Source organism: Poecilia mexicana, unplaced genomic scaffold (assembly GCF_051168715.1).
Source record: "Poecilia mexicana isolate PSO_F unplaced genomic scaffold, ASM5116871v1 scaffold_18, whole genome shotgun sequence".
In the NCBI taxonomy this organism is placed as follows: Eukaryota; Metazoa; Chordata; class Actinopteri; order Cyprinodontiformes; family Poeciliidae; genus Poecilia; species Poecilia mexicana.
Genome location: NW_028263387.1, coordinates 21,453,389 through 21,466,776, shown reverse-complemented (window position 1 = coordinate 21,466,776; position 13,388 = coordinate 21,453,389). Strand labels below are relative to the sequence as shown.

The window sequence follows — 13,388 nt, the reverse complement described above, 5'->3', positions numbered from 1 at the left end:
GAATCTTATTCACTGTGAAACCACTAAGTTGTTACATCCACTTTGAAAAATATAAATGTGCACAAAATCCAACTTTTATCTGTTGCTTTAGGATTTTATCTGAAACATCCAGTAAGACACTAAATGCTACAGTAAAGCGATTTGTTTGAGATTGTTTTGTGGTCTTGCATGAAACAGTATGAACTGTTTGGCTGGAAATAAAATTTAGCCTTAATACTTTTGCCAGTATATTTGAACTGGAGAGACACACAGTGGTTAAAACATAGACTAGACCTTCATGACTTTTCTTTCTACAAAGGCCGGTCCGTTTAGAAACAGTCAGGACTTGAACGCCTCCCTCACAGGTGAGCCTGTAATGACAAACTGTCTCCGCCCCGCAGCACTTCCCTTTATCTCTTTATCAAACTCTTTCACTTTTCATTTTGCCGTGAAGCAGAAAGATTTAAGGTAAGATAACAGCCTCTTTGATGCTGAACTTCTCTTTTACAGGTTTATTCTTGTAATTATCTTTACTTGTATTATACATTAAACCAAACGGGGACCTAAAGTCAGCTCTGATTCTGTAAAGGTAATTTATTCAGAATAAAAACAGTCGCACAGACTGTGAGAGAGAGAAACCAGTTGGTGCATTTAAAGAGAAAATACATGTCGCAACTTGATTTACAGTTTCCAACTATTCCCTGTCTCTTCAAATCTATTTCTTTATTCTTATTTGTAATATAATTAGATAATATTTCCTCATTTCAAAAGTGTTGGAATAATTTTATTTCAATTTTCTGTAGTCGGGTAATTAGGTCCAAACAGTGAAATCACTGCGACTGTCTGTAGTTTTATGTAATGTTTCTTATTTTTTCCACAAATTCATTTGATATTTTGAGGCATAAACAAAACAAAAACCATAGAAACAGGGAACGTGGCCCCACCTCTCTTAAAGGTCCAGAAATCATTGTAAACAGAGATGAGCCTTGAGTTCCTCCCAGATGTTGAAGTGACTGTTTATTGTTCTGTGACACGGCATCAGGTTGGCATTCAGAGAAAATTACCGACTGACTGAATGTTGTTTGGCCAGTCAGTCCTGGTTATCCGGTGGTGGCCAGGCTTACTTTGACTAAAGTTAATTATAAGTTATTAACCATAATTATCAACAGTTTGAAGAACATGAACACAGATATAAAAGATAAAACTTAAAATCAGGCATACATGACATTTCTTTTAAATATTTATTAGGAATATTCTTCCTTTTTTGCCAGTTCTCTTCTTTGTTTACTGGTTCTGCTGTCAAAGGCTGTTAGCTGATCATTTTATTGAACAAACAATGTGAAGAAAACAATATTTGTTGAGCAGGTGAGTGATTTGTTTATCCTCTGCAGATTAATATCAACATTGTGTGCAGATTGATGTGGATCTGAACTCGGCTTCATGGATCAGGAGCTGAAAGAAGGAGAAACTCTGCCTGAAGCTGAGAATCAGAGCAAAGCCAAGAGGTGAGACAGATGGCCACCTTTTACTGTTTTTGTTTTCATTCAGTCCATAAAAAGCTCCAGACTCAACCAACTTTACTTACAGCAAACAGTGTGAAGACGAACTGGATCTAGAGCTCTGTGAGAGAGAGTCCATGGTGGATGTTATTGATTTTAAATCAAACAAGCCTTCAAAGAGGTGAGCTATAAATCTGTCTAAAAGTCTCAACATATACAGCTTTTCACCTTTATGACAACATTTTACTCTCAGAAGAAAAAACATGTTTTTATAGTATTTTGTCAGACAGGATCTGATTCTGCTTTAGAGATTTAATAATTTAACAGGTCAGTAAAACAGAACCAGAAAATGCTGTTAACCACAGTTAATTTATTATTTAGTTTTTAACCTTACAAAATCCTGATTTGAGAAGTGCTTTAAATATTCATGTTTGTCTGATATTGAAACTTTTTTGATTTTATATATTTAAGTTGGACACAAACAGCAAAAGCAGGAAGAAATGCCATGTATTTGTTATATGTAGAGGTGTTCCAGAACCTCAGCCTTAAAAAATAACAACAAAAAAACATATTTATATTTCATAGGAGCTGTTGGTCTTCTGCTTAAGCTGAAATGGTTCCAACCTAATAAGGTGTTTCCATATCGGCAAAGACAAAAAGCTCAGAAACAAAAGCAAAAAGCCTCACCAAGCATTTTTAAATCAGTGTTTAAAGATCTCTCTTTCTGTCTGATTGTTTTACATGACAGTCCTCAGCATCCATTTTCCAGCTTTTCCTCTGGACATCAGTCAGAAACAGACCAGCCTCCATCTCCAGATGAGTGAGTTGTTTGTAAATGTTTTGTTTTTGTTTATAACTATTTTAACCACCTCAGCTGCATATCAGCTGAATCCCAGATGGCATCATGTTTTCACCAGCCTCCAACTAGCCGTATTTTTATTATTGTTAACATCCAGGTTACTTTAAATAGATTTTCCATTATGTCTTTATTTGTGTCTAAAGGCAGCAGTTCCTATTGTGACAGAACTCTGTTTTCACTTTGCACATATTTCCTTTTGCAGACACACCTAACAGCTGGAATGTTGTTTTTGTATCCTGGCAAAGACTCATCCTACAAAGATGAGAAATATTTTAGATGCTAGAGTGTTTTACTCATGTCCTGAATGGGTTTCACTTTGAGATTCACCTTAGATTTGAACTTTTCAGCAGATTGTGGTTGATCTTCACCATAAGATGATGGTCTATATGATGAAAGTGAGAAAAATAAGAACAAAGGTGGAGCAGAGGGCTAGGTGATGAAAAATGAAAACAGAAACTGGTGTTGGGTTGGCAGGGTGGAGTTAAGACAAGTTAGTTGTCAAGAGATACTTAAAGCTACAGCTAAAGTGGTCTGGAAGACAGAGAAGCAGGTGCTTGGTATCATCTGGAAGCAGTGAAGTAGAAAACAAGATGATGGGAGGAAGACACAGGAGTATCAGGAGATACAACAAATAGCAAAGGTAGTGGTAACAAAAGCCAAACAAAGGACCAATAATGATCTAAGTAGGTTGGACAATAAGGAGGGAAATAATGATTTGTACAGGTTGGTGAGGTAGAGAGACAGAGACTGAAAGGATGAGCAGCAGGTTAGCATTTCTAAGGGTTGGGATGGAAATGTACCAAGAGTGATGGGAGGATGGAGTATTTGTAGAAGAAGGTGTTCTGGTCAGATGAGGTCAGAGCTTTTCTCTGTATACGGTCAAAACAAATGTAGAACAAAGTATAAGACTAATCCGTTGAAGCTCACTAGTATTCTATGAAATACTTTGATACTTAGGATTAATTTTATTATCTGTCTTTATTATCTAACTTTTGTTTATTTTTGCCTGTTTTGCGTGGAGAGCTGGAATGTGATAAAAGTCTTTATGGTTCCTCCACAGAGTGAAGATCTCAGAGCCCCCTAGTGGTCAGAATGCCCAACAGCATCAAACATCACTGGACTCCATATTTATGGTCTGTATACTTACATCTACTGCTTTCTGTCTGTTGTGTTCATATGGTCATGTCTATGCTACAAACTGTGAACTAGTGGATTGTCAGTCTGACTTATGGCCCTTTTCCAAAAGCAACAGTGCAGTTTGAATCGACTCAGTTCTGCTCTACACAGTGCAGGTGGTTTTCTGTTACCACTGAGTAACAGCTCTAGTAGGCGATGTCAGTGTCAGCACAATGTGAACCAAACACGACGTCCTACATTAGCAATGAAGGACATGGAAGCCATGTTGAAAATTCTGCTCAGTCTTTTTGTCAGACTCAGTGACTGTTGTGAGTTTTTGCAAATGGTGGATTATTGTAAAGGAGTGGCTCTTGTAATGTGGCCCCTGACTCCACTCTCTAACCAATCAGAGACCATCAGACTTCTGTCATATTTTTCTGGCACCACAAAATGATTACTAGAGGGAAACCCTAGCAATCAGTAGATCAAGCAGAAAACAGCCATAAAGTCTCTCCCATGTTTTATAGAAGAAACCTATCTCTTCCATAAAACTGTTCGAATCCAAACAGTCAGCACATGGTCACGTGGTCGTGAGACGTTCATATTCGTACAAACCTTTCATACAGTGCAGAGTACCTGTGGGAGCCCCGTCCCACTTCAGTATACATCACTCCCCTATCCAATGGGGTTCCCACTCTTTCCCCCCATCCTCTATTTTGCTTTTATAAATGGTCATGGAGTTAGAGCCACACTTTTCTTCTGTTTGATACCTTTACAAGGTATTAAAAGGTTTTTGTTGCATCGAAGCATGTGGGTGTGGGCCAGCTTCAAAATCTGACCATTCACCAGGGTGGAATAACTCCTTATACATCACAGCTGCATAAAACTTTATGTGTGTCATAACAGATCACCACTGATCACAACACAAGATCAATTAGTGACATCACCTGAGCCCCACCTTCTTTGGACAGGAAGTCGGCTGATTTCCTGATAGTTGTCTTCCTTTTACTCTATGATTCATACAAGTTTAAACCTCATTCTGATTACATACATTTCCTGAAAAATATATACTGCTCAAAAAAATAAAGGGAACATTTCACTTTAATTTTGTGTGTGGCTCTAAATCCAGGCCTCCATTGGTTAATAAATTTGATTTCCATTGATGATTTTTGTGTGATTTTGTTGTCACCACATTCAACTTTGTACAGAACAAAGTATTCAATGAGAATATTTCATTCATTCAGATCTAGGATGTGTTATTTGAGTGTTCCCTTTATTTTTTTTTGAGCAGTGTATAATATCCACCCTTTAATGATTTCAGTCTGAGTTATCGTTCTTCTGTTTTAGGAGCTTAAAAAGAACATTTTCACTTTTGCGGAGAATGAGCTGGAGAAGATCCAAATGGTTCTGGGTTCAGATTCCCCAGAAGGTCTAGAGGACATTGAGGATGATGAGGGTGAAGATAAAGAGCAAATGAAGAGGAGCAGAAAAGCTCTTGAGAAGATCATACAACACTTCCTAATGAGGATGAACCAGGAGGAGCTGGCTAAGAGTCTTCAAACCAGTAAGACGATTTCTCTAGAGAGTTGATATGCAAGAAGATTGATAAATACATTTTTCTTTCAATTTATTCCTTATCTTAGAGTTAGTTTGGATTTCATGGAGGGCATTAAGGATATTTAGCCAATAGGTATAGATTGTGTCTGGGCCAAGTACAGTCCAATTCTTAAAACCTAAAACCTACCAATTTGAGTCTTTGTCTTCAATGTTAGACGTACTGATTGGTTACTGTGTGAACGTCTAGTTCACTGAGACATATGGCATTGATGCTGTGTGATGCCTCCTTATCTCATATGCTTCTTCAGCATTGTTGAATGCTAAAGAGGAGTCTTAATGGAGGTGGGGAACACCTTGTTCTTTCTTCTGGCCCCTGCTGGTCCAGAGTAGCTTTGGATGGTATCTTCCTTAATTGCATGTCTGGTGCTGTCACTTCTTATTTCTGAAATAAGAGATTGTTTCCACATTATCTAATAAAAAGTATACAGATTCACATGAAGGATACTTATCTGAAGACTAGTTATAGGAAAACCAAAACAATTCTATAATGATATTGGTGAAATCGCATGACCTTTTGTTGTCTATTGGTCAGACAAAGGAAGATAAGCCAAACAAATCAAAGAACAATCACACAATGAAAAAGGTCAAGATCTTCTCTCTCTTGTTGGACCCCCTTTAGCTTTGATTACAGCAGATATTTGCTGTGACACCATTTCAATGAACTTCTGCAACCTCACAAGATTTATTTCCATGCAGTGTTCATCCGTCTCTCTTCTGATTTACCTATCATTCTGGAAGAGAGTAAATTTGGACTCATCAGATCAAATGACCTCCTTATCTCACTATACAGTCCTACCTTTATGCTGCCTTACAAGTTAAAGCTGTTTTCTGTAGTTAGGCTCATTGATTAAAGGTTTTCTTATGGCTACACACCTGGTCAGTACCCTTGAGTTCCCTTCGCATTGTGGAAATGCTCTTTCTTAGACCTGATTTCTACTGATCTTTTCCTTTGATTTGATTTAACTGAACGTTTAAGTGATGACCAATTACAATCACCCAGGGTTTTGTTTCCTTCCATTTTTTAAATAATGTGCTAGACAGTTTTAACCCAACTTTAGTAATCTCTAGATCTCCTTAGATGTTTCCTCTGCTTGATGCCAATGATTTTACCCTTCTAAAACAAACATATTTTCCACCACAGTAGGATCTGTCTTTCCACATGGCTGTTTAAAAAATGAGAAGCTACTCATTGCATCAGTTGGATGTGGAGTAACCATCCAGTAGGATGATCATATTTTCTCAATCATAATCATATTTTTTCTTATGGCCAGACATGAGGATTTAAATAATTGGTTCTTAAATGTTTTGTTTCATGGCTTATACAAAATGAATTAAGAAGAAACTTTTGTACGTAACATTTTTACGTCTACAGGAATGTTTTCAAAATGAAATGTAAAACAAGTGAAAAAAAGATTTTAATTATTTTGTCTTGTTTGCATTCTTTAAGGATCCCTCACCACATGCCAACAAACACTAAAATCTAACATGAAGAAGAGCTTCAAACATGTGTTTGAAGGGATTGGTAAATCAGAAAATCATGCTGTTCTGAATAGAATCTACACAGATCTCTGTATCACAGAGGGAAACTCTGGAGAGGTCAATGTTGAACATGAGGTCAGACAGATCGAATCAGTGTCCTGGAAACCAGACAGACCAGAAAAAGCAATTAGACATGAAAACATATTTAAACCCTCACCTGAAAGAGATGAACCAATCAGAACAGTGATGACAAAGGGAGTGGCTGGCATTGGGAAAACAGTCCTGACTCAGAAATTCACTCTGGACTGGGCAGAAGACAAAGCTAACCAGGTCATCCAGTTCGTATTTCCATTCATGTTCAGAAAACTGAATCTGTTAAAAGAACAGTTCAGCTTGGTGGAGCTTGTTCACCACTTTTTTAGTGAAACCAAAGGAATCTCCAGGTTTGAAGAGTTAAAGGTTGTGTTCATCTTTGATGGCTTGGATGAGAGTCGACTTCCACTGGACTTCCACAACAATGAGATCCTGACAGATGTAAGAAAGTCCACCTCAGTGGATGTTCTTCTGACAAACCTCATCAGAGGGAACCTGCTTCCCAAAGCTCACCTCTGGATAACCACAAGACCTGCAGCAGCCAATCGGATCCCTGCTGAGTTTGTTGGCATGATGACAGAGATCAGAGGATTCACTGACCTAAAGAAAGACGAGTACTTTACAAAAAGATTTAAATACAAGAAGCAGGCCAGAATGGTAATCTCCCATGTAAAGAAATCCAGAAGCCTCCACATCATGTGCCACATCCCAATCTTCTGCTGGATCACTGCTACAGTTGTGGAAAACATGTTGAACAAGAAAGATGGAGAAGATCTGCCAAAGACGCTGACTGAGATGTACATGCACTTCCTGGTGGTTCAGACCAAACTGAAGGTCATCAAGTACGATGGAGGAGCTGAGACAGATTCAATCTGGAGTCCAGAGAGCAGGAAGATGATCGAGTCTCTGGGAAAACTGGCTTTTGATCAGCTGATGAAAAGAAACCTGATCTTCTATGAATCAGACCTGGCAGAGTGTGGCATCGATATCAGAGCAGCTTCAGTGTGTTCAGGAGTTTTCACAGAGATCTTCAGAGAAGAGAGAGGGCTGTACCAGAACAAGGTGTTCTGCTTCGTCCACCTGAGTGTTCAGGAGTTTCTGGCTGCTCTTCATGTTCACCTGACCTTCATCAAATCTGGAGTCAATCTGCTGGCAAAAGGCAAAATGAAATCCAAGGATTTAGAAAAAGAAAACCACGAATCTTCAGAGACAGAAATGTACCAGAGTGCTGTGGACATGGCCCTAGAGAGTTCAGATGGACACCTGGACTTGTTCCTTCGCTTCCTACTTGGTCTTTCTCTTGATACCAATAGGTGTTGCTTAGGAGGCCTTGTGAGACAAACAGAAGAAAGTTTGACAGCTAATAAAGAAACAGCCCAGTACATCAAGGAGAAGATGAATAATCTATGTGTTGAGAAAAGCATCAATCTGTTCCACTGCCTGAATGAACTAAATGATCAGTCTCTGGTGGAGGAAATCCAACAATCTCTACGAACAGGAAGTCTTTCAGCCCACCAGCTGTCTCCTGCTCAGTGGTCAGCTCTGCTCTTCATGCTACTTTCATCTGAGAAAGATCTGGAGATGTTTGACCTGAAGAAATACTCTGCTTCAGAGGAAGCTCTACTGAACCTGCTGCCAATAGTCAAAGCCTCCAGCAAAGTTGTGTAAGTACCGATCAATTAAATCAAATCAGTTTTTTCCACTTCATTGTATAAACTAGTGAACAACAAAAATAATGAAGCATTTCTCTGGGAACTATGTGAAAAACCATGTGAGAAAGCAGAATAGATACAATGACAGAAAGTTGCTTTTACATGTTTTTACTGTTATGTTTTATTACTTTGAGACACTTATGTGTATGAAATGTGTTATTATTATACCTCAAACTCCATGGCTTCATTTTTCTTTTATGACCACTTCACTTTCTGATACTCTCTGATGCTCTCTGTGATGTCTGCTGCTAGCACATGAAAACCCCTCATTAAAAGAAAGGAGTCTGCAGCACTTTTCAATGTGCTGCAGACTGTGTAGTAAGCAACCCACTTACTACACAAGTGATGTTTTTTGTGTGCACAACTTTGTGCTCCTTATTTGGAATATTTCAAGATCAGGACCATATTGCAGCAGCCCAGAGGCCATCTGTCTGTAACCAGACCCTAAGATTTAGTCCATCAGGAAGCACACAGAGACTCCGACACAATGGCAGTAATAATAAACCAATAATGGCATATTATGTCAGTGTCACACTATGTCTTAATCTTTTGCCCTTTCTGCTGTAAATTGTATAGCTGACCTAGATAGATAAAGAAACTGTTGTTTATGACTGATGTGACTGTTTTATCTGGTGCTGTCTTGAAACTGAATTTGGTGCAGCAGCTGACTTTAAACTAATAATAATAATAATAATAATAATAATGATAATAATAATAATGAATATTCCTTGTATTTATTTTGTCTCTTTAGACTTGGTGGATGTAACCTCTCAGAGAAAAGCTGTGGAGCTCTGTCCTCAGTTCTCGCCTCTCAGGATTCTCGCCTGAAGGAGCTGGACCTGAGCAACAACAACCTGGGCGATTCAGGAGTGAAGCTGCTCTGTGAGGGACTGAAGAGTCCAAACTGTGAACTCGAGATTCTGAGGTTAGTTCAAATTTTAAAACCAGAGGAAGCAAGAGTGGCTGGTAAAAGTGTTCATAAAATGTCTGTAAAATCATCAGATTGTTTTAAAGCAACAAAAGACAGAATTTGTAACTTGGTGTTTTTATTGAGAAACTCCACTGTGTCATAAAATATGTGGTGTACTCTAGACCATGTTTGTTGAGGAGTTTAAGTTTTCCTACACGGAAAATCTGTAAATCATATATTTAGTTGCCTGTCAGTTTTTTTATGGTATTTTAATTTTATATTTTTTAGACTAACACTCCTTTTTGCTACGAGGTGCAAACATGCAGCAAACAGATGTAAATGCAGAGCAAACAACAACATGAGCTGCAAACACATGAATGATTCAAACTCCAAAACACAAAAACACAAATGCAACAGAACAGTGCTGCAAAAAAATGCTGCAACCACAGGAGAGAAAACTCTGCAAATAGTGAAATGAACAGCAAGTATGAAATGATTCACACTCACTCCACAAAATGGAAGTGCTGCTCTAGGCCACTAGGGGGAGTCAGTCAACAAATTTTATGGGACCAAATACAGGATGTCAATACTTAAGGGGAGGTCAGGAAGGAAATAAGGTGTGTTATGCTATAAACATGCGACTTTTACATTAATATTGTACAGATGACTATTTATGTAGGTAATATTTTATCCACTCCAACCTGGTTTGTAGCTCTTCCATTTTGTGGAATAAGTTTCAGTTGTTCATATTTGCAGTTGTTTGTGCTGCTTGTGGCCATTTTCCTTTCACTTCTACTTCACATGGTTGCAGCATTTTGTTTGTGGTTGCATTTGTTTTGCTAGGTTTAGGATTTTGCTTATATTTTCTATGATTGCGACATTTTTTGTCTGCAGTACTGTGTCTTTAAACTTTTTAGGGTTTAAAAACTCTAACATTTTTAAACTCATATTCAATAACAAGAGAATACTGACACATAGAATATTTGTAATAAAAAGCTTGAAGCTAAAATTTGTCTGACAAAAAGGTGACTGATGTCAAAGATGCTGAATACACAAATGTCCTGTTATAAATGTGCTATTATATGACACATGAGCTTTCTATATTCATACAATTCAAGCCACTCTTCAAATTATTAAAAATAAGCAGGCAGGTCGTCAGTCTTTTGCTGGGTATTATTAGTAAATGTTTTTGCATTGCGTTGGAAAAGGTTATGTTTGTTTTGTCTGCAGGCTTTCTGGCTGTCTGATCACAGAGGAAGGCTTTGCTGCTCTGGCCTCAGCTCTGATGCTGAATCCCAGCCACCTGAGAGAGCTGGACCTGAGCTACAATCATCCAGGAGAGGCAGGAGCTCAGCCTCTGTTAGCTGGACTGGAGGATGCAGCCTGGAAGCTGGAGACTCTGAGGTAGGAAAACCTCGACTGCAGCTACACAGTGCTTTACTGATGGATACTGGATACAGCCGTAATCAGCCAATGTGATAAATATGCATTACTGGCATCATCAATTACATGTCATTACACTTCCTTACTAAAGCATCCAGTCTACTAGCAATTTATTTCCACCATTAAACTAGTTTAAGCATCTTGTTATTCTTTTCTTCCACATTTTGTCAGGTTCCAACCAAATTTTAATTGATATTATGTGACACAGCATGACAATTTAAACAACTAAATGTCTAACTGTAACTTGGTGATAATGATGGTATGAAAGCAAAAAAAAAAAACAAACAAAAAAACTAACCCTTCTCTCACATTATTGCTGTATCCCATAGATGGGTTGTTACAAGCTAACCTGCATTGTTTTTTTTCAGAATTGACTTTCTTTTCCCCACTCTTGCATAAAAACCACCTATACGACATAAAAAGCCACTGATGTGACTGATGTGAATCTCTTGCCTCTTCCAGGTTGGATCCTGCTGGAGTCCAGTGGTTAACACCAGGCCTGAGGAAGTGTAAGTGTGTTTTTCATGTGATTTATGACAAAATAAATCACATGAAATCACATAAATGGGTTTAGAGCACCCATTTATTAAAATGATCAGTTTATTGATCAGTTCTTCAAGCTGAATCATGTTTGTCTTGTCGTTTAGATTCCTGTCCTCTCACAGTCGACCTGAACACCGTAAACAAACACATCAGATTATCTGAAGGCAACAGGAAAGTGACACATGTGGAAGAAGAGCAGCCGTATCCTGATCATCCAGACAGATTTGATCTTTTTCAGCTGCTGTGTACTGATGGTCTGACTGGTCGCTGTTACTGGGAGGTGGAGTGGAGTGGGAAAGTCTATGTATCACTGAGTTACAGGGGAATCCAAAGAAAAGGACAGACTGATGACTGCTGGTTTGGATTTAATAATAACTCCTGGTGTCTAATCTGTTCAGATGAGGGTTATGTTGTTTGGCACGACAGTAAAAAAGTTTTTAAGTGTTCATCCTCCTCTTCTGTCTCTGGCAGAGTAGCTGTGTATGTGGACTGTCCTGCTGGGACTCTGTCCTTCTGCAGAGTCTCTTCAGAGACACTGATCCACCTCTACACCTTCAACACCAAATTCACTGAAACTCTTTATCCTGGATTTGGGTTCAGGAGTCGAACTAACGAGTCCTGGTGCTCATCCTTCTTTCTAAGATAAAAGAAACCTGGCGTTTCACCCAAGATATGTTAGATTAACATAACATGTAAATAAAAGTATTTTCATAGCACATTTTAAAAATTACAAAGAGTTTCACAATAAACTAGTGTCTAATGTGAAATTAGGCATATTCTTCATGAATGCATGAAGAACACAGGATAAATAAATCAGAGCTTTATTGATTTAAAAACAAACAAACTGTCTTTTAAAAGAGAAAACAGTCTGAAAGGAGAAAGATCCAGAGAAGAAGTCAGTGAACTAAAAGCTCTGCTTTCTTTTTGTCTTCATCTTAGTGAACCAGGCCCTGATCACAGGACCTCAAGGATTTTGTTAGGTGATCTTGAGTGATTTGAAAAGTGCTTTCAGATAAAATATATTATCATTATGGACAAATGGGTGCAGAAGTCCACTGATATTATCTGGTCCCTGTCTATGAAGTTTTAAAAAGAATCTCAAGTTGAACTTTGAAGGAAATTGTAAGCTAATAAAGAAGATTGGAGTCACATTTGAAAAAGTGAAGGGTTTTTATCAGGACCCTGGCAGCAGCATTTTAAATAAAGGTTCTAACGAGGTTTTGCTAAGATCCACAGAGTTTCTGGGTGATAAAAACAAAACCATGAATAGTTATTTCCATTTCAAGATGTGAGAGAATAGAGATTAATTCAGCAGATGTCCTCTTAATCCTGCATGTCTTTTTCCTTATATTCACCTTTCTTATCTAATTGTGTGAAAACTGGTTAAGAAGTATTTTTTCTCAGCTGCTGAAGCCAATATAACGTCCACCTGAATTGTTTACATTTGTTTGAATCGCACCATATTCTAATGTTACTGTAATAAAACTAGCCAGTTTTTCCTGTGATTAAACTAACAAGTTAGCGACATGAAGGGAGTAAAAGTACTTGACAATATTTTTCAGTACTGATATGTTATTATAAATGGAACATAAATCTTGCAATCCTGAATGAAATTTAGATTTTTATGGTATTTTGTTAATATCTGCATTGCATTATTTATCTATACTATGTTACAGTTTGTTTAGTGCAGGTTTGGGTCTCCCAGTTTTGTCTTCCAGTTTTAAAATTACATTTTGGTTAAGCTTTAATCGAGAAAAAAAACCTTTTGTTTACTTTGGTGAGAGGTAAATAAATAATCTCTTAATTTCTGAAATTAATATGACCACTTGAAAAGATTCCTTGTTGATGTTTGCAGATTTTTAAATGAGCCATTCTCTGTATTTGACAATAAAATACATTTAAATGACTTTGGAGTAGTTTTGATGTTTCCACATCCTCGTCTGGAGTCCCTGCTGTACCTGAATGCACCACGAACAGCTGCTGGGGAAACCAGTGGAGTTTCCTCCTACCTGCATTTACATGCAGCTGACTGGCTGCTGATTTTTCTACCATTCCTGGTGGAGCTGCATGTTTGCTGAGCTTATCTGAAATCCAGAGCTGAGACCCATCTGGGAAAATACCAAAGACTGTGGAAGATC

General features: G+C 38.0%; 1 protein-coding gene across 2 annotated transcripts; it reads left to right on the top strand.

Moving 5' to 3' along the window:
- Positions 1 to 362: 362 nt before the first annotated feature.
- LOC106923243 (protein NLRC3-like) lies at positions 363 to 13,157 on the top strand. Of its 2 annotated transcripts, none has more exons than XM_014996183.2 (11): positions 363 to 447; positions 1,394 to 1,484; positions 1,567 to 1,659; positions 2,227 to 2,298; positions 3,398 to 3,470; positions 4,801 to 5,017; positions 6,518 to 8,306; positions 9,106 to 9,279; positions 10,495 to 10,668; positions 11,170 to 11,216; positions 11,355 to 13,157. In XM_014996183.2, exons 2-11 carry the CDS (start codon positions 1,420 to 1,422, stop codon positions 11,894 to 11,896), a joined length of 3,246 nt encoding a protein of 1,081 aa, XP_014851669.2. In that variant the 5' UTR covers positions 363 to 447; positions 1,394 to 1,419; the 3' UTR covers positions 11,897 to 13,157. The 2 variants fall into 2 exon arrangements, with proteins under 2 accessions (XP_014851669.2, XP_087871457.1); XM_088015331.1 differs by having other exon boundaries at positions 1,371 to 1,484.
- The last annotated feature ends 231 nt before the right edge of the window (positions 13,158 to 13,388 follow it).